Source organism: Musca autumnalis, unplaced genomic scaffold (assembly GCF_047663935.1).
Source record: "Musca autumnalis isolate F117 unplaced genomic scaffold, ASM4766393v1 scaffold_3, whole genome shotgun sequence".
In the NCBI taxonomy this organism is placed as follows: Eukaryota; Metazoa; Arthropoda; class Insecta; order Diptera; family Muscidae; genus Musca; species Musca autumnalis.
The window spans coordinates 186,856,210-186,875,428 of record NW_027411866.1 but is presented as its reverse complement, the minus strand read 5'-3'; the positions used below and the strand labels follow the sequence as shown (position 1 = coordinate 186,875,428).

Genomic DNA, 19,219 nt, shown 5'->3' with positions numbered 1-19,219 from the left:
ACTCTCTGTTTAGTGATTCGCTTTTTAGAATACCGCGCCTTGTCATCTCTCCATCCACTTGTTTGCGCCATCTATTCTTTGGCCTGCCAATTCTGTGTGCACCGCCATGTGGCTAGAATTTATACGCCTTTTTAGCGGGTTCATCATCGCTCATTCTTATTATATGGCCTAGCCAACGCAATCGCTGCATCTCGATACGTTTAACTATATTGATGTCGTTGTATAGCAGATACAGCTCATGGTTCATACGACGTCGTTATTCACCGTCAACGCAGATCGGTCCGTAGATCTATCGAAGAATTTTTCTCTCAACACACCAAGCACTACCTTATCTGCTTGCGCAAGTACCCAGGCTTCAGAGTCATACATCAGCTCGGGTAGTATCAGTATTTTGTAAAGCGTTATTTTTGTTCGAATTTGTGGCTTTGTTTTTAAAGTGATTACTTAAGCCTAAGTAGCATCTGTTGGCCAATACAATTCTTTTTTTATTTCGCAACTGATGTCGTTTGTTGTGTTTAGGGCGGTGCCGAGGTATACGAAGTCTTTTACTAACTCAAATTTATAGGAACCAACTTCAACAGTTGGTCCGATCTCAATGGACGCATTGCGCGTCGACACCATCAGCTTGGTCTTCTCGCCGTTTACCGCCAGACCCACTTTAGCAGATTCTCCTTCGACCTTCATAAAGGTATCGGTTACTACTTTTACTGATCGTCCTATGATGTCTGTATCATCAGCATAAGCAAGAAACATGTGGCTATTGGTGTTGATTGTGCCACTTCCTTTGACGTTTGCTTCTCGTATAACCTTTTCTAGCAGGATCTTGAAAAGATCACACGAAAGGCTGTGTCCTTGCCTGAAACCTCTTTTGGTACAAAACTCTTCGGAGAGGTTCTTTCCTATTTTAACTGAAGATCTTGTGTCAGTTAGAGTAATTTTACAAAGCCCAATGAGCTTTGCGGGGATACCAAATTCAGCCATTGCTTGGAATACCTTTGAACGTAGCGGGCTGTCGATGGCTGCTTTATAATCGACAAAAAGGTGGTAGGTGTCGATCTGCATCTCTTGGGTCATCTTTAGTCGTTCGCACAGGTCGTCTTTAGTCGTTCGCACAGCATCCCAGACACTATATTGTAGGCAATGGGGAGAAGACTTATGCCCATATAGTTAGACCACACAGTCTTATCTTCCTCCGGTTTTGAATAGCTTGGCTGGTAAGTCATCACCTCTTGTTGCCTTATTATTTTTCAGCCGGTTTATTGCTATCTTTACCTCATCTTGGCTGGGCGGTACACATTCAATACCATCTTCTGGGAGTGGATCTGTGGCATCTTCGCCGTCTTCGCTACTATCGGATTTCCATATCCTGAGCTCACTACCTGTATCAGTTATCAAATTACCTTGCTGGTCTCTACAGGAGGATGTGCCTGTACCAAAGCCATCTGTTCGATGTTTCACTCTTTGGTAGAACTTTAGGATTTTATTCTGGCTCCTGTACATCTCGATTTTTTGCTGTGGCTATCTGTTGTGATTGCAGCTTACCGATGTCCAACTTCCGTGTTGTGTCTGTTCGCACTTTGTTTGCTACGTTTAATCTGGTACGTACCTTTGTGGCAACAAGGTAGTGGTCCGAGTCTATGTTTGCACCTCGGAACGATCGTACATCCAACACGCTTGATGCATGTCTTCCATCTATCACAACATGAGCAATTTGACTACTTGTTCTTTGATCTGGCGACAGCCAGGTGCCCTTATGAATATCGAGATGCTTAAATCTGGTACTGCTAACTACCATGTTTCTTGCAGCTGCAAAGTCTATCAGCCTCATACCATTGTCAGATGTTTCACTGTGGAGACTGAATTTCCCGACTGTTGGGCCAAAGATATTCTCCTTTCCAATTTTGGCATTAAAATCGCCTAGTATAATTTTAATGTCTGTGCAGGGCAACGGTCATAAGTTTCTTCTAAGCGCTCGTAAAATATATCTTTGGTCTGTTCGTCCTTGTCTTCATTGGGAGCATGGGCGCAAATAAAGCTGATGTTGAAGAATTTTGCTTTTAATCGAATTGCAGCGAGTCTTTCATTCACTGGGGTGAAGCTGGAGACCAGATGTTTTAACCTCCGACCAACTACAAATCCGCAACCAAACTCATGCTTTGTGTCATGGCAGCTGGGCTTTGCCATGTTAAAGCCGGTCAGGACCGTTCCTTGGTAGCTTCAATCCCCTACGTCACCCCTTTTGCTATTTAATCAAGTTTAAGGTCACTTCTGGAAACCTGTTGACAATTTTATAGTGGTATTCGTTGTGATTATGGCTACAACAATGTTATATATTTTTCATGAATATGAAGCAAATACCTTCAAAGATATAAACCCGAAATGTTACAACGCTAACATTTTATTCTCCATATTTCTCCCGAATGTTCCAGTGGTATTTTTGCAATATAAGATGGAGTATAGTTTTTTTGGATTAGACTGTGTTGAATTCGTCTGTCAGTGGAAAAGTAAGTACAATTTACGCTGTAACTTTCCAAATATTATTTATAAGATATAGTTTTCATAGTACATTTAGGCTGTCGACAAAGCCGAATAATTTTTTTACTTGTTTTTAAATTCGTTATATCTTTGAAATTAATGAACAAAATGTTCCGACATTTTGGGGACGAAGAATGAAATAAAGTGATAAAATTTAAAATCATGATTTATTATACATACAAACACTTTTGGATATGTAATGCTTACAATTATATTTATAATTTTGTTTACATAAATCTCTAATTTTATTTAATGCAAAATTGCATTTTAATATACATACATACATTTGAAAATATACGGCGTGTTTTATAACTTTTACTTATTCAGTTTATTTTTTAAAATACTCAATTGTGTTAAACAATTATCACGATACTGACGGCGTTCGACCAATTTATCCAACGGTACCATTTCCTCCAATTGATCAGCAACTGAAAGGGCAAAAAATTAACATAAAAAACGACTTCCAATACACTACCATTTAAAACAATTTCTACTTACCAACTTCCGCCGTTGGTCCCTCCATTTTGGGTGTTGGACCCATAGTCTGACTTACAGCATATATGGTATTGGTATAACGTTCGTAATAATTACGCATACCCTCAGCATTGAGATGGGCTGTTTCCAGGGGACCCAAGAAGGCATAACGCATACCCAAACCATCCGACATAACACTGTCTACATCACGAACATTTAGAATGCCAGCCTCCACAAGACGCCAGCATTCATTTAGAATGGCATATTGAATGCGATTCAAGGCAAAACCTTCAATTTCACGAGACAATGTTACCGGTTTCTGACCAATCTCTTCCATGAGGGCTCTAGTTTTAGTTACCACTTCGGGTTTAGTCCATGGTGCCGGTACAATTTCAACCAATGGCACATAATAGGGTGGATTTACTGGATGTGATACAACTACCTGTAAATGGAGAATCAACAACGATGAGCATTTGTGGGTTAATTTGTTGTAGCTTGTGGTAATCTAATCGCAAAATAAAAATGTGTGTTTCAGCGGCTGCATATCAACATGAGGATGACTTCTATAACATTTGTTGGAATATTGTAGGTCGACCGCCTTGTTTTATTGCACTTTTTATCGATTTTGTTTACAAAAAATATAGTATTGATAGGCAAATCAACTTTTGTAAAGACAGGAGGAGTAAAATTTGTAACAGCTTTCATGTAAATACCGCAAATAAACTTGTTAGGAATGAATTGTGCCATGTGTTTTATTGGATTTTTCACCTTCCAATCCAGATGTAAAAAAAAACAACTGGTAAATTCAAGATGATATACTAAAGCTTCAATGTTATTATACGAGGGGTGTGTGAACCATTTAACGGGCATGTAACCTAATCAATGACTTTTCTAAGTGTTATCTTTGCCTTTGTTTCCATCTTGACCGGCTGTCAAGAGTTTATTTCATTTTCTGATAGCGTTGATTGTTTATTTGATACGAATTGCATTATAAAATAATCAATTGATACTTTATTCGCATAGGTTTAGTTACGTCAAGTATTTTTTTGATAAGAACTGTTTACAGCAATTAATAACAAATGAAACAATACACCCGGCACAAAATGACCCCAATAATAACCATAACTACTTGAAAGAGTTCAAAGAAGATCATCAATCAATTTGATTGCAAATGCCAATTTTAACATTTAAAAGGTATTTAAATTAACATCTGTGCAACGAAAACATGCCATTGTGGAAGAATATTTGTCTCCCCATGTAGATGGTTCCCTGAAGACATGAGTTCTCAGGTCGGTTCCTGACAAATTTGAATACTTTTCCACCGCGTTCCACCATTAAAGAAAGGTGATTTTATAGACCGTTTAAGAAAAAATGTGTTTCTATAGGTCCTTTCTGAAAGAAAGGGTGTTTCTATAGACACTTTCTCAACGAAATGGCGCATCTAAAGAGCCTCTTTGAAAGAAAGGTTGCTTCTATAAATCCTTTCTGAAAGAAAGGGCACTTCTATAAACCTTTTCTGAAAGTAAGGGGTGCTGCTATGGGTCCTCTCTGAAAAAAGGCTGCTTCTATAGATCCCTTCTAAAAGAAAGGGTGCTTCTATAGACCCTTTCTAAAAGAAAGAGTCCTTCTATGGGCCCTTTCTGAAAGAAAGGGTGCTTCTATGGATCTTTTCTGAAAGACTAAGGACCTTTTCTAAAAGAAAGGGTGCTTCTATGGACCATTTCTGAAAGAAAGGGTGCTTCTATGGACCTTTTCTAAAAGAAAGGATGCGTCTATGGACCCTTTCTGAAAAAAAGGTTGCTTCTATGGACCCTTTCTGAAAGAAACGGCGTTTCTATGGACTCTTTCTGAAAAAAAGGTTGCTTCTATGGACACTTTCTAAAAGAAATGCTGCTTCTATGAACCCTTTATTTTATAAAGGATGATTCTATGGACACTTGCTAAAAGAAAGGGCGCTTCTATGAATGGTTGCTTCTATGGACCCTTTCTGAAAGAAAGGGTTCTTTTATGGACCCTTGCTGAAAGAAATGGTGCTTCTATGGACCCTTTCTGAAAGAAAGATTGCTTCTATGGGCCTTTTATGAAAGAAAGGGTTGCTTCTATAGACACTTTCTAAAAGAAATGCTGCTTCTATGAACCCTTTATTTTATAAAGGATGATTCTATGGACACTTGCTAAAAGAAAGGGCGCTTCTATGAATGGTTGCTTCTATGGACCCTTTCTGAAAGAAAGGGTTCTTTTATGGACCCTTACTGAAAGAAATGGTGCTTCTATTGACCCTTTCTGAAAGAAAGATTGTTCCTATGGAACCTTTCTGAAAGAAAGGGTTCTTTTATGGACCCTTTATGAAAGAAAGGGTGTTTCTATGGTCCCTTTCTGAAAGAAAGAGTGCTTCTATTCACCCTTTCTGAACGTAAGGGTGCTTCTATGAACCCTTTCTAAAAGAAAGGGTGCTTCTATGGACACTTTCTAAAAGGAAGGGTGTTTCTATGAACCCTTTATTTTAGAAAGGATGATTCCATGAACACTTTCTAAAAGAAAGGGTGCTTCTATGGACCCTATCTGAAAGAAAGGGTTATTTTATGGACCCTTACTGAAAGAAATGGTGCTTCTATGGACCCTTTCCAAAAGAAAGGGTGCTTCTATGGACCCTTTCTGAAAAAAGGTTGCTTCTATGGAACCTCTCTGAAAGAAAGTTTGCTTCTATGGACCATTTATGAAAGAAAGGGTTCTTCTATGGACCCTTTCTGAAAGAAAGGTTGCTTCTATGGACCCTTTATGAAAGAAAGGGTGCTTCTATGGTCCCTTTCTGGAAGAAAGGGTGCTTCTATGGTCCCTTTCTGGAAGAAAGGGTGCTTCTATGGACCCTTTCTAAAAAAGGGGTGCTTCTATGGACCTTTTCTAAAAGAAAGGATGCGTCTATGGACCCTTTCTGAAAAAAAGGTTGCTTCTATGGACCCTTTCTGAAAGAAACGGCGTTTCTATGGACTCTTTCTGAAAAAAGGTTGCTTCTATGGACACTTTCTAAAAGAAATGCTGCTTCTATGAACCCTTTATTTTATAAAGGATGATTCTATGGACACTTGCTAAAAGAAAGGGCGCTTCTATGAATGGTTGCTTCTATGGACCCTTTCTGAAAGAAAGGGTTATTTTATGGACCCTTACTGAAAGAAATGGTGCTTCTATGGACCCTTTCCAAAAGAAAGGGTGCTTCTATGGACCCTTTCTGAAAAAAGGTTGCTTCTATGGAACCTCTCTGAAAGAAAGTTTGCTTCTATGGACCATTTCTGAAAGAAAGGGTTCTTCTATGGACCCTTTCTGAAAGAAAGGTTGCTTCTATGGACCCTTTATGAAAGAAAGGGTGCTTCTATGGTCCCTTTCTGGAAGAAAGGGTGCTTCTATGGTCCCTTTCTGGAAGAAAGGGTGCTTCTATGGACCCTTTCTAAAAAAAGGGGTGCTTCTATGGACCCTTTTTAAAAGAGAGGGTGCTTCCATGGACCCTTTCTAAAAGAAAGGGTGCTTCTATGGACCCTTTTTAAAAGAAAGGGTGCTTCTATGGACCCTTTCTAAAAGAAAGGGTGCTTCTATGGACCCTTTCTAAAAGAAAGGGTGCTTCTATGGACCCTTTCTAAAAGAAAGGGTGCTTCTATGGTCCCTTTCTAAAAGAAAGGGTGCTTCTATGGTCCCTTTCTAAAAGAAAGGGTGCTTCTGTGGACTCTCTGAAAGAAAGATTGCTTCTATGGACCCTTTCTGAAAGAAAGATTGCTTCTATGGACCCTTTCTGAAAAAAGGGTTCTTTTATGGACCTTTCTGAAAGAAAGGATGCTTCTATGGATCTTTTCTGAAAGACTAAGGACCTTTTCTAAAAGAAAGGGTGCTTCTATGGACCATTTCTGAAAGAAAGGGTGCTTCTATGGACCTTTTCTGAAAGAAAGGATGCGTCTATGGACCCTTTCTGAAAAAAAGGTTTCTTCTATGGACCCTTTCTGAAAGAAACGGCGTTTCTATGGACTCTTTCTGAAAAAAAGGTTGCTTCTATGGACACTTTCTAAAAGAAATGCTGCTTCTATGAACCCTTTATTTTATAAAGGATGATTCTATGGACACTTGCTAAAAGAAAGGGCGCTTCTATGAATGGTTGCTTCTATGGACCCTTTCTGAAAGAAAGGGTTATTTTATGGACCCTTACTGAAAGAAATGGTGCTTCTATGGACCCTTTCCAAAAGAAAGGGTGCTTCTATGGACCCTTTCTGAAAAAAGGTTGCTTCTATGGAACCTCTCTGAAAGAAAGTTTGCTTCTATGGACCATTTATGAAAGAAAGGGTTCTTCTATGGACCCTTTCTGAAAGAAAGGTTGCTCCTATGGACCCTTTATGAAAGAAAGGGTGCTTCTATGGTCCCTTTCTGGAAGAAAGGGTGCTTCTATGGACCCTTTCTAAAAAAAGGGGTGCTTCTATGGACCCTTTTTAAAAGAGAGGGTGCTTCCATGGACCCTTTCTAAAAGAAAGGGTGATTCTATGGACCCTTTTTAAAAGAAAGGGTGCTTCTATGGACCCTTTCTAAAAGAAAGGGTGGTTCTATGCACCCTTTCTAAAAGAAAGGGTGCTTCTATGGACCCTTTCTAAAAGAAAGGGTGCTTCTATGGTCCCTTTCTAAAAGAAAGGGTGCTTCTATGGTCCCTTTCTAAAAGAAAGGGTGCTTCTGTGGACCTTTCTGAAGGAAGGGTGCTTGTATGGATCATTTCTAAAAGAAAGGGTGCTCGTATGGACGCTTTATGAAAGAAAGGGTTACTCTATGGTCCCATTTCGAAGGAAGGGTTGCTTGTATGGACCCTTTCTGATAGTGACTTGAGAACCGTGTTCCCACATCTCAGATTGTCGCAGATAGCTATGGTATACACGGACGACGTGAACATGCTGTCGAATGTTACTCCTAGAATTTTGGTGTCGGTTGTGATCAGAATTCTGCTATCATCCACCAAGACATTCAACTCTGTGTTCCTCTCCGTGGTGAATAGATTGGCCGTAGATTTAGTGGCGGATATACGCATATTCTTCGCATGGAAAAATGTGGTAAAATCAGTCAAATGGAAGTTTAGCCTTTCAGAAATGACATCAGGGAAGGTACCTGACGCCATATATCAAACTCTCTATTTCACACTTACGGACTCCACTCCGCTCTTCCATCTGTTTCAATCCTTTGGATGATTTAGTGTCCCTGATGGCATTCGCAACATCATCCATTGTAAACTGTTGTGGTTCATCCTAGGCAGGAAAAGGTCTAATGCGACGCAGTACTCTTCCCTTCGCCCTATCACTCCTGTCCTATCTTCCTTCTTTCCACCGTTCAAGAATGACTTAACCCTTGCCCACAATTCACTTATTCCGACTTCAATCTTGCAACTCTTCAGACGATCTAGCCACTAGTTCCGTTTATGCTCATCGAACAACCTATTAACCTGTTCCTAAGACTAAATGTTTAAACTTTTGTGGGGAATTTGACGTAAGTTTGGAAGAACGATTACGAGAACTTCTTTTAAGAGAGAGAGTCAGTGTGGACTGTCGTAATACGAGCCGGGAGGACTGACTGCTGTAGACATGACCCTAATCTGCACATCTTGCGATTTTCTGTGGGAGGTACATGAAGGAGTGATTTAAGGCAGAAATAAGTATTACGATGGGCAAAGGTTAGACCAACGTCAATCACGCCTTTCGATAATTATGGTGCCCATCAGACATTTTAGTTGGTCACTGAGGATTTTTTATAGGATCCGGAAGCATGGTCGAAAAACATTATATCGCTGTAAACTGGACCCCAAAAAGTACTTTCGTTAAAAATTTGCAAACGAGCCTCGACAGCCCTTAAAGTCCACTTAAGCAAAAATATTGAACTTTTTTGGGGGAGTTACCCGAGTGTTTTCCAATATAGACCTACTTGGAACTTGATATACGTTTGGAAGAAATTTTACGATGAAAAAAGTTTAGGCCAAATCGGATTATCAATCCGTAAGTTTGTACTCATCAGTCATTTGAGTTGTTGCCGGTCGGGTTATTTAGAACTTTGGTCCTTAAAACTACAATTTGTTCGCAATTTTGGAAATACGTCATTTTTGCAAAGCGTACTCAGGACAGTTTGACATACGCCCACGTGATGGGTAGTTTACAGTGCATTCATTAAGACAACTCCAAAACATGGTTTTTGAACGCTTTTATAGCATTTTCTGGTGATTGCTGCTATTTTTTGGGTGGATCTATCTTTTGGACCATTATCTCAAGGATTAAGGACTTGCCTTGAAGACTTGGGGAAAGCGAATACAAGTTGTTACCACAAAAACCGAAGGGATTCGAAGTCCAAATTTTGGGCCTATCCGTTCGAGAGTTATCGTGTGCTCCAGCCACTACACATGGTGCCATAGGGGTATTTTAAACCTTTTGAACTATTTTTTCAGGCAGCATGGTCTTGCCCCTGAAAAAACTTGTACCGTCGTAATGGGGCACCGAATACAAGTTGTTACAATAACAAGTAGAAAAAGTGTAAAGTTCGGTCGGGCCGAACTTGTTATGCCCTCCACCACAAATTTCAGCCATTTCGGTGGCCACAACCTTCAAAATACCAAAAATCGGAAGGTACCGTTCTATGGGGGCTATATGATATCGTGGACCTATACATACAAATTTCTGGGGGAAAGTTTTATACCCCCAACGAAGACTAAATACCAAATTTCGGCCATCTCGGTGTGATAATGAGACCAAAACCTTCAAAATACCGAAAATCGGTAGATATCGTCCTATGGGGGCTATATCAAAACGTGGACCTATATAAACATTTTATGGTAGAAATGTTTCTTAGCCTCCGGAAACACAAAATACAAAGCTACAACCGATTCTGTTGTCAAGTGGGACTAATACATTCAAAATATATTAAAGTGACGCGTACTTTATATGGGGCGTTATATGGAAGCTATACCAAAACGTGGACCTATATAAACCAACTTTGGTAGCAATGTTTTTTGGCTTCTAATAATAATAATAATTGTTCCACAAACATCCCATAAGGGACAAGGGAGACTTCTCTCATATCACTGAGTGCACCCCGATTCATATTAGCTCAATGATATGGGACCTACAGTTTATCGCCGAGTCCGAACGGCGTGTCTAAGACACCACTTTTGTAGAGAAGTTTTACATGGCTGAAATACTCAGGAAATGTCGCCAACATTACTGAGGGGTATTTTGCCACCGTTGAAAAGTGTTTTGATGTTGCCTGACCGGGGAATCGAACCCACGACCTTATGTGTGCAAGGCGGGTGTGCATACCATTGCACCACGTTGGCTTCTGGAGACACAAAATACCAAATTACAACCAATTCGGTGGTAAAATGGGACAAATATCTTAAAAATTCCTAAAAACGCCGACGCGTCACGCGTCATTCTGTATGGGGGCTATACGAAAGTGTGGAACTACATAGCCCGCTTTCAATACCAAAAGTCCTACGTAAATATAACATATTTTCCCAAAATTTCATCAACCTACGTCAATCCGTTCGGACGCTAGAGTGATTTCCACAGACGGACAGACGGACAGACGGACGGACATGGCTATATCGATGTAGAATTGCACGCTGATCAAGAATATATATAATTTGTGGGGTCTACAATGATTATTTCGAGTAGTTACAAACGTAGTGACAAACTTAATATACCCCCATCCTATGGTGGAGGGTATAAAAAGAAGAATTGTATTGACCAACAGATGCTACTTTGGTTTAAGTAAGCAGTTTAAAAACAAAGCCACATCTCGTCAAACAAAAATAACGCTCTACAAAACACTGATACTACCCGTGCTGATGTATGGCTCCGAAGCCTGGGTACTTGCGCAAGCAGACATGGCAGTGCTTGGTGTGTTTGAGAGAAAAATTCTTTGAAAGATCTACGGACCAATCTGCGTTGACGGTGAATATCGACGTCGCATGCACCACGAGCTGTATCTGCCATACAACGACATCAATATTGTTAAACGTATCGAAATGCAGCGATTGCGTTGGCTAGTCGATATCATAAGAATGAGCGTTGATGAACCCGCTAAAAAGGCGTATAAATTTGAGCTACAGAATTGGCAGGCCAAAGAATAGATGGCGCAAACAAGTGGATGAAGTGATGTCAAGGCGCGGTATTCCAAAAAGCGAAGCACGAAACAGAGAGAATTGGAGATCTTTTCTTAGTTCGGTCTATGGAACAAATGTTCTGTAATGAGCCAGCTAAGAAAGTAAATATTTTAGGAGGGTGCCGAATAAAACGAAAAAACGAAATCGATTTTCCCCTTTGAATTAAAACCAGAAATTAGCACACAAGCCTAAAGGCTGAGGGTATAAAAATCAACATGATTCGATAGCAGGTCTTTACATTTTTGCCCGAAAGACTGAGGGTATAAAAATATAATTTCAAAGTAATTTGTGTGTGTCCTTTCCAATTCAGTTAAAAAAACTAATAGTTCCTTTTTAACACTGCACGATGGGGCCAATGGCAGGTTTTTGAGGCAAAAAGTCATTTTTTCAAGTCAGTGATTGAAATCAAATAATAACGGAATTATATTCTTAACACTTTCAAACCTCCAAAACTAAAAAATTACTATCTGGCAACTGCCCCCGGCGACATGCCAAGCTGCCAAAGATGTCATAATTTGCATTCCTTTAATTTCTGATATTCAGTCGTAATTAAACAATTTAAGTAATTTGGCGCCAAAACCTGATCTGTGGATATTATATATTTTTTAAAAATGGAAAATACGGGTAATGGTATGTAAATTAAGATTATTATTAAAAGTGTAAATGTTATATTAGATGTGGTCAATAATTTGTTGTGTCAGTAAGTGATTGTTTTTGATGTAGTCTGTGGTATCGTCCATGTGTTCTTTGGAGTAGAACTTTTGGCTTCACCGTGCTTTCTCGTAAAAATATGTATCTGGTGAAAGGTGACAATGTCGGCTAACAGATTTTGAAAAGAATTTTTGCGTATACTTGCGAATAAAAAAATTATCAACTTCCAGATTTCGTAAAACTTAAAAATTTGGATATTTTTTATTTTTGGTTGGAAAATCAGCGAAAACCTAAACTCGTTATAGACTGGATTTCTGCAAAATTTAATCGAGGTGTCAAAGACAACTTCGTGACGGGAGTTAAAAAACAAGTTTATAACATTTGTGCACGCACGCCTTAACCAAAAATGGAAAAAAAATTGGAGGTAAACAAATCGTGTATTACAATTTGAAAGCTTATGGTTAGCTAGCGACACAGTATTTACGCTAGAACAAGGTAATGATAGAAAGAAGAGAGGGCGCCCTAATGTGGATTATAGTGAAGGAAGACAACTTGCCTCGGAAGTCTCCTATGAACACGGCAACAATACCAAGCTCTTGTTCATGCCGCCTCTGTTTCGGCCAATTTGTCAAAAGAACAAGTAAGAAAGTATCAGTCAGCTGAGCCGACAGAGATATACCCTCAGCCACGTACCCGAAAAAAAAAGTTAACACAATATTTCTGTAGGTTTTTTAGCTGTTGGGAAAATTTTCCAGGATGGAAAGTGCCGCAAAAAACTACATGTTGCAACAAAATTCAGAATGATCCAAGACGAGTGCATTTTTTCCAAACTTTGGGTAGGGTGTACCCTTAGGAGTGATCCGATGTAGTACATATTCGGACCTAATACAAATCTGTAGGAAATATTTTTTTTTCTTTATTAGTCTATGGATATTTTCCTTACAGACTATATAATTAAATATGTTGTACTTAATTTTCTGAATTTAAATATATTACAATTTTACTTTTCAATTTACAAAGTTTGAGCTAAATCGATTTCACTCTTAAAGGGTTATTTTACACATTAGCCAGTTTAGGTGGTGCTGGTAGGATTTTCTGGACCTTTTTGGGTCTCAGGAAAAAATTACAACGTCGTAACAGGGGCCGCAAGTGCAACCTGCTGCGTCACAAATTAATAAGATCAGAGAGGAGTTGTTAAACTATATTTTTTCCAAATTTTGTGTGGGAGGTACCCAAATGAGTGGACCGATATAGTCCATATTAGAACTCGATCTATGCCTGAAAGTAATATTACCAATAGAAAAATTTGGCTCAATTCGGTTATTCCCTCCTAGAGTTATCATGCCCACAATCTTGGCGAAAAATTTTGAACCTTTGTGGGGGAGGTACCGGAAGGAGTGGACCGATATGGTCTATTTTCGAATTTAAACTAAGTTTGGACAAAATATAGAAAGACCCAAAATTTTAACCAAATATGTTGATCCGTTCGAGAGTTATCGTGCGCTCCAACTAGGACACATGGTATTATATGGGTTGTTTGCAGTTTTCGTGCTGATTTCAGAGGATATATGGACTTGCTCCTGAAAAAAATTATATCGTCGTAATGGGGGTAGTGAATACAAGTGGCTGCAACAAAAATCAAAGCGATTCGAGAGCAGTCCTTAAACTGCACTTAAGCAAAATTTTGTGTGGGAGGTACCCGAAAGAGTGAACCAATAAGGTCCATATTGGAACCTCATCTATGCCTGGTAGAAATGTCACGATGTGCAAAGTATGGAATAATTCGGTTACTCCCTTCAAGAGTTATCGTGCGGACAATTTTTCCGAAAATTTTTGAACTTTTGTGGGGGAGGTACCTGAAGGAGTGGACCGATATGGCCCATCTTCGAACTTAAATCAAATCTGGACAAAATATTTCGATACCCAAAATTTGAACCGAATCGATTGATCCGTTCGAGAGTTATCGTGCGCACCAGCCAGCCAGACAGACAGACAGACGAACAGACAGACAGACAGACAGACGGACATTGCTAGATCGACTCAAAATTGTCTGAAACGGATATCGTTCAAACATAGTTGGGGTCTAAAATCATTATTTCGATGAGGCACATTTTTGGCCGTATCAAAGTGTAAATACCCTTTCTAGCCTAAAGGCTGAGGGTATAAAAATATTTAAACTATGTTCTCAAGGAAGTTCTGTATCAAACAACTAAAATGAGAAAACAATTAACTTCGACAGAGAAAATTTATAAACGATATATCGAAATCTGAACCGATTTCAATATGATGTCTCAATAATGTTTTCTAGACCAAATTCCGTCAGACACTTTAAATTTCATCACAATTGGACGAATATAGCGTGATTGCTGCACGAAATACCTAAAATCGGGTGAAAATATATATGGGAGCTATATCCAAATCTGAACCGATTTCGATATAATTTGGCAAACATATTTCTAGACCGAATCCTGTCACACGTTTCAAATTTAATCGAAATTGTACGAAAATTGCGTGTTTGTTGCACCAAATACCTCAAATTGTGCGAAAATATACATGGGAGCTACATATATCCAAATCTGAACCGATTTCAAAATAACTTGGCAACAGTCCGAATTCCGCCACATATTCCAAATATCATCATAATTGGACAGAATTTTCGTGTTTGGCCCATCAATTACTCGAAATCGGGCGAACATATATATGAGAGCTATATCTATATATGAACCGATATCAACCAAATTTGGCAGATTAGTTTCTAGGCCGATTATAAACATATGCACGAAATTTGGAAGGTCTAGCTTGCTCCTGTGATTTTTTGCCTCAAAAACCTGTCATCGGCCCCATCGTGCACTGGGGTGAACTGTTCCTAATTGGGTCATTCTTTGTAAAATAAGTTACCACTTAACTGTCACAAGCTGTTTGTTTGCACTTCTTTGAAGCTCTTTTTAATTTATAAACATTAACTTGAATTTATGAATGCAGTTGTGTTGATGTACTTAGAAAAAAACAAAACAACTTCTAAATCAACTTGTCTTCACCTTGCCGGTTGGTTGGTAAACCTCAACAGGTGTTATCTTTATGGCATGGCTATTGTTATAGAAAAATAATGAAACAAGTGTGTACTTCTAATTGCTTAGGACTTAATGGGTAAGTGCTGTAGATATTCGTAGCGTTGTTAATGAAGTCACATCTGATTAGCACTTGGCTTATTAATGAGCAGAGATGGGAGCTGTATGAGGTATGAAATGGGTTTGAATGACAATTATTAAAAAAAGACATTTGTTTATGCCAACCCATCAATTCTGATAAGAAATCTTTCCAAAAAAAATGCTTAGATTTGACTTTCCAAACCCTCTCTTCAATCACGTACTGTAATCAATCATACTACATGTCAAAAATGTATGTTTTTCAGTAACTTTTTACCATCTCTATTCTATATTCTCATATCTAAATTAAATGAAAGGTGTTTACACCTAGAAAATTTTTGCGGATTCTGAAACTACTATGTTTATAGATGGGAAAAATCAAAAAAACCAATGCATTGTCCCAATTTGAACTTCTATATTTCAACACGTAAAAAAGTATCAGTCAGCTTTGCTGACAGAGATATACCTGTGTATATTGAAACATTTTTTTCCCAAAAAACGTATGTATTTAGGGGGTTTTAAAAATTTTGGATGTATGAACCGACAAAAATGTTGATTAGGATTAAAGATCAAAAGTTTTGAGGAGGAGATACTTAAAGGAATGGATCGACATTGACCATTATGGAAGTGGATCTCCAGTCATTACATATGGTGCCATAGGGGGTTTTTACACCCTTCAGGCTGTTTGCTCAAGAAGTATGGACTTGCCCCTGAAAAAAATTTTACCCTCGTAAGTGAGGCAGCGAGTGCAAGTTGCTTCAACAAAAATAAAAGTGATTCGATTGCAGGTCTTAAAGTGAACTTATCCGAATTTTTGTGTGGGAGGTACCGGATGGAGTGGACAAATATAGTCCATATTTGAACTGATCTATATCTGGTACATATATTACGATGTGTAAAGTATGGACTAATTCGGCCACTCCCTTCAAGAGTTACCGTACGAAACAAATTTCCGAACATTTTTGAACTTTTGTGGGGGAGGGACCTGAAGGAGTGGACCGATATGGCTTATCTTTGAACTTGAACTATGTTTGGACAAAATATTACTAAGGCCAAATTTTGTACCGAATCGGCAGATCCGTTAGAGAGTTATCTTGCGCTCCAACCACCTCACACGGTGTCATAGGGTTTTTTTTGCTACTTTCAGGCTATTTTCTCAAGAAGTGTGGACTTGCCCCTGATGAAACTTGTACCGTCGTATGGGGGGTAGTGAATACAAGTTGCTAAAACAAAAATCAAAGTGATTCGAGAGCAGGTCCTAAACTGTACTTATTCCAAATTTTGTGTGGGAGGTACCCGTAGGAGTGGACCGTTTGAGTCCATATTGGAAACTCGTCTAAGTCTGGTAGACATTTCACGATTTGCAAAGTGTGGACCAAATCGGTTACTCCCTTCAAGAGTTATCGTACGTACAAATTTTCCGAACATTTTAGAACTTTTGTGGGGGAGGTACCGGAAGGAGTGGACCGATATAACCCATCTTCGAACTTAAACTAAGTTTGGACAAAATATTACAAAAGCCAAATTTTGGATCGAATCGATTGATCCGTTCGAGAGTTATAGTGCGCTCCAGCCAGCCAGACTGACAGACAGACGGACAGACGGACATTGCTCAATCGACTCCAAATTGTCTGAAACACATTTCGTCCAAACATACTTGGGGTCTAAAACCATTATTTCGTTGAGGCATATTTTGCCCGTATGAAAGTGTATATACCCTCGTTAGCATAAATGCTGAGGGTATACAATTGGTAAAAGCTAGGAAAAGGTTATACAGGTCAATCATGTAGAAAATTTTGACTGCTACAAGATTGCTTTTAGTCCCATTACGATATGTCTTGCAGTTTCAATGAAAAAATCTTGAAACCCTAGAAAACCCCTAAACATGTGTGACCGCGATTTATTTTAAAATCCCTCCAGCGATTTTTTTGTTCTTTTTTTTATTTTTCCCATGTATGAACATTGTAATTCATTTAAAGTTAGTTAAGGCGCACCGTGTATATCTAGCACATAATTAGCACTTAAGCAGCTTTGACCATTTCATTTAAAATTAATCAAAATCGATTAATTGTCATTTGAAAAAATATTCGAATTCATTATTCAAGTTTGCCTTCAGCTGGCACAGATCACCTCAATTCACATTCATCGTTGAAATTATTTTGATTTGAAAATAAAAATTATCTGCTGTACATACTTACATTTGATTGATGTTTCAAATCTTTGCTAAACAGTGAGGGCAAAAATGTCGACGTCGAACTGGACAAGATTGTGTGACTTTCAACGACCGCATCAAGTTGTTTATATAGATTGGTTTTCATATCCAAACGTTCGGGTATACATTCTTGTATGAATATGGCACCCTTTACCAACTGCTTCAAATCATTTGTACCCGAAATGCAGGCAAATTGTTGACTGGCGCTTAATTTGCCTCTAAGTAGACCTTTCGATTCCAAAGAGTTCAACTCTTTTTGTGTCTCCTTTAATGCGTTTGCCACCTGTTCTGGTAGAATGTCATACAACATCACCTGATAGCCGACAGAGGCGAAGAGCATAGACCAGGAACGTCCAATTAAGCCACTGTAAAAACATTTTTGAAGAAGAAAAAAAAATACCCTCAATTATTTGCAAACAAAATATCCAAATAATTAGGTCAAATTTACACTGTCGCAAAACCGGCCACCAAACGTGTTGGTACAACAAACCACCATCAACACCACCCCCACCCCGACCTACCTTCCCACAATACCAATCTTTTCTCGTTTACCGGCTGTGGCCATTGTTTTGCGTTTTTTCTCTGCTGGCGGACTTATTTTTATAATTTTTTATTTTATTATTATTGTTGAAAAATAGGGTTTGTTGTATTTGTTGGCCTACCGCGGAATGTTTTTTAATTGACTGAACTGTATCACAGCTAAACAACTTTTAATTTTTATTTTGATTCTTTTCCATTCAAGAAACCTCTGTTTTGTTTCGCAATACCAGCAGAGTTGATGGATAGGTGAGCGAATTGAGGTAGAATTTTTAGTGGTTATAAGGTTTTACTCTCTTGGTTTATTCACAACACAGCACATGGGAGACTTGTAATGGCAAGAGACTTCCGAAGGCTTGTAGTATTTTTGATTGCAAAAAAGCTAGATAGTTAAAAATTTGGGCATCTGTTTTATGTTGTCTGACAACATTAGTTAATTAGGAACTTTGAATAATGTTCACATCTTTGATTTGGGAGAACGATGCCACATCTTTCAATTGTTGGTCTTTTTTATTGCTTAGTTCAGGAGAATCACTAACTAATGTCTGTTTGGCCAACATTCAAAGCTCTCACCTGATGAATTCTCTTAAATATTGAAAAATCTCTTAGTGGTTATTAATTAGATGCCCGCTCTATGGTAAAATTAGCAATAAATTAAAATTCTTTCTGAGCCTTCGTCGCACACCTGAGTCTCCACATCTTTATACCCTCAGCATTTATGCTAACGAGGGTATATACAATTAATACGGGCAAAATGTGCCCCATCGAAATAATGGTTTTACACCCCAAGTATGTTTTCATACTTCATACTTCCTGAGAAAATTCCCCGAAAGTTGTAAAAAAACCCCTATGGCTCAATGTGTAGTCATTGCAGCCAACCATAATTCTCGAACCGAATCGGTCCAAAATTTTGCGTCATAATAATTGTCCAAACTTGGGTTAACTTCGAAGATAGGTCATATCGGTGCACTCCTTCAGCTACTTCCCTCACAAAGGTTCAAAACTCTTCTCAAAAATAGAGCGCACGATAACTCTGGAAGGCAAGAACCGATTTAGTCCATACTTTTCATATCTCTACGGGACATAGATCTGGTTCGAATATGGACTATATAGGTCCACTCCTTCAATCACCTCCCACACAAAATTTGGGAAAAGTTCAGTTTAAGGCCTGCTCTCGAATCGTTTTGCTTCTTTATAACCTCAGCCTTTATGCTAACGAGGGTATATATACACTTTCATACGAGCAAAATGTGCCTCATCGAAATAATGGTTTTAGACCCCAAGTATGTTTGGGCGAAATGTGTTTCAGACAATTTGGAGTCGATTTAGCAATGACCGTCCGTCCGTCTGGCTGTCTGGCTGGTGCGCACGATAACTCTCGAACGGATCAACCGATTCGGTCCAAAATATGGCTTTCGTAATATTTTGTCCAAACTTAGTTTAAGTTCGGTACCTCCCCCACAAAAGTTCGAAAATATTCGGAAAATGTGTGCCCGCCAT

General features: G+C 38.8%; 1 protein-coding gene across 1 annotated transcript; it reads right to left on the bottom strand.

Annotated features, from left to right (window-relative positions):
• Positions 1-2,839: 2,839 nt before the first annotated feature.
• On the bottom strand, positions 2,840-18,009 carry Had1 (beta Hydroxy acid dehydrogenase 1). Its single transcript, XM_073976008.1, has 4 exons — positions 17,704-18,009; positions 17,169-17,547; positions 3,034-3,451; positions 2,840-2,963 (listed from the first exon to the last, which is right to left on the bottom strand). The coding sequence occupies exons 1-4, from the start codon at positions 17,745-17,747 to the stop codon at positions 2,851-2,853; spliced, it is 954 nt and encodes a 317-aa protein (XP_073832109.1). The 5' UTR covers positions 17,748-18,009; the 3' UTR covers positions 2,840-2,850.
• Positions 18,010-19,219: the final 1,210 nt, after the last annotated feature.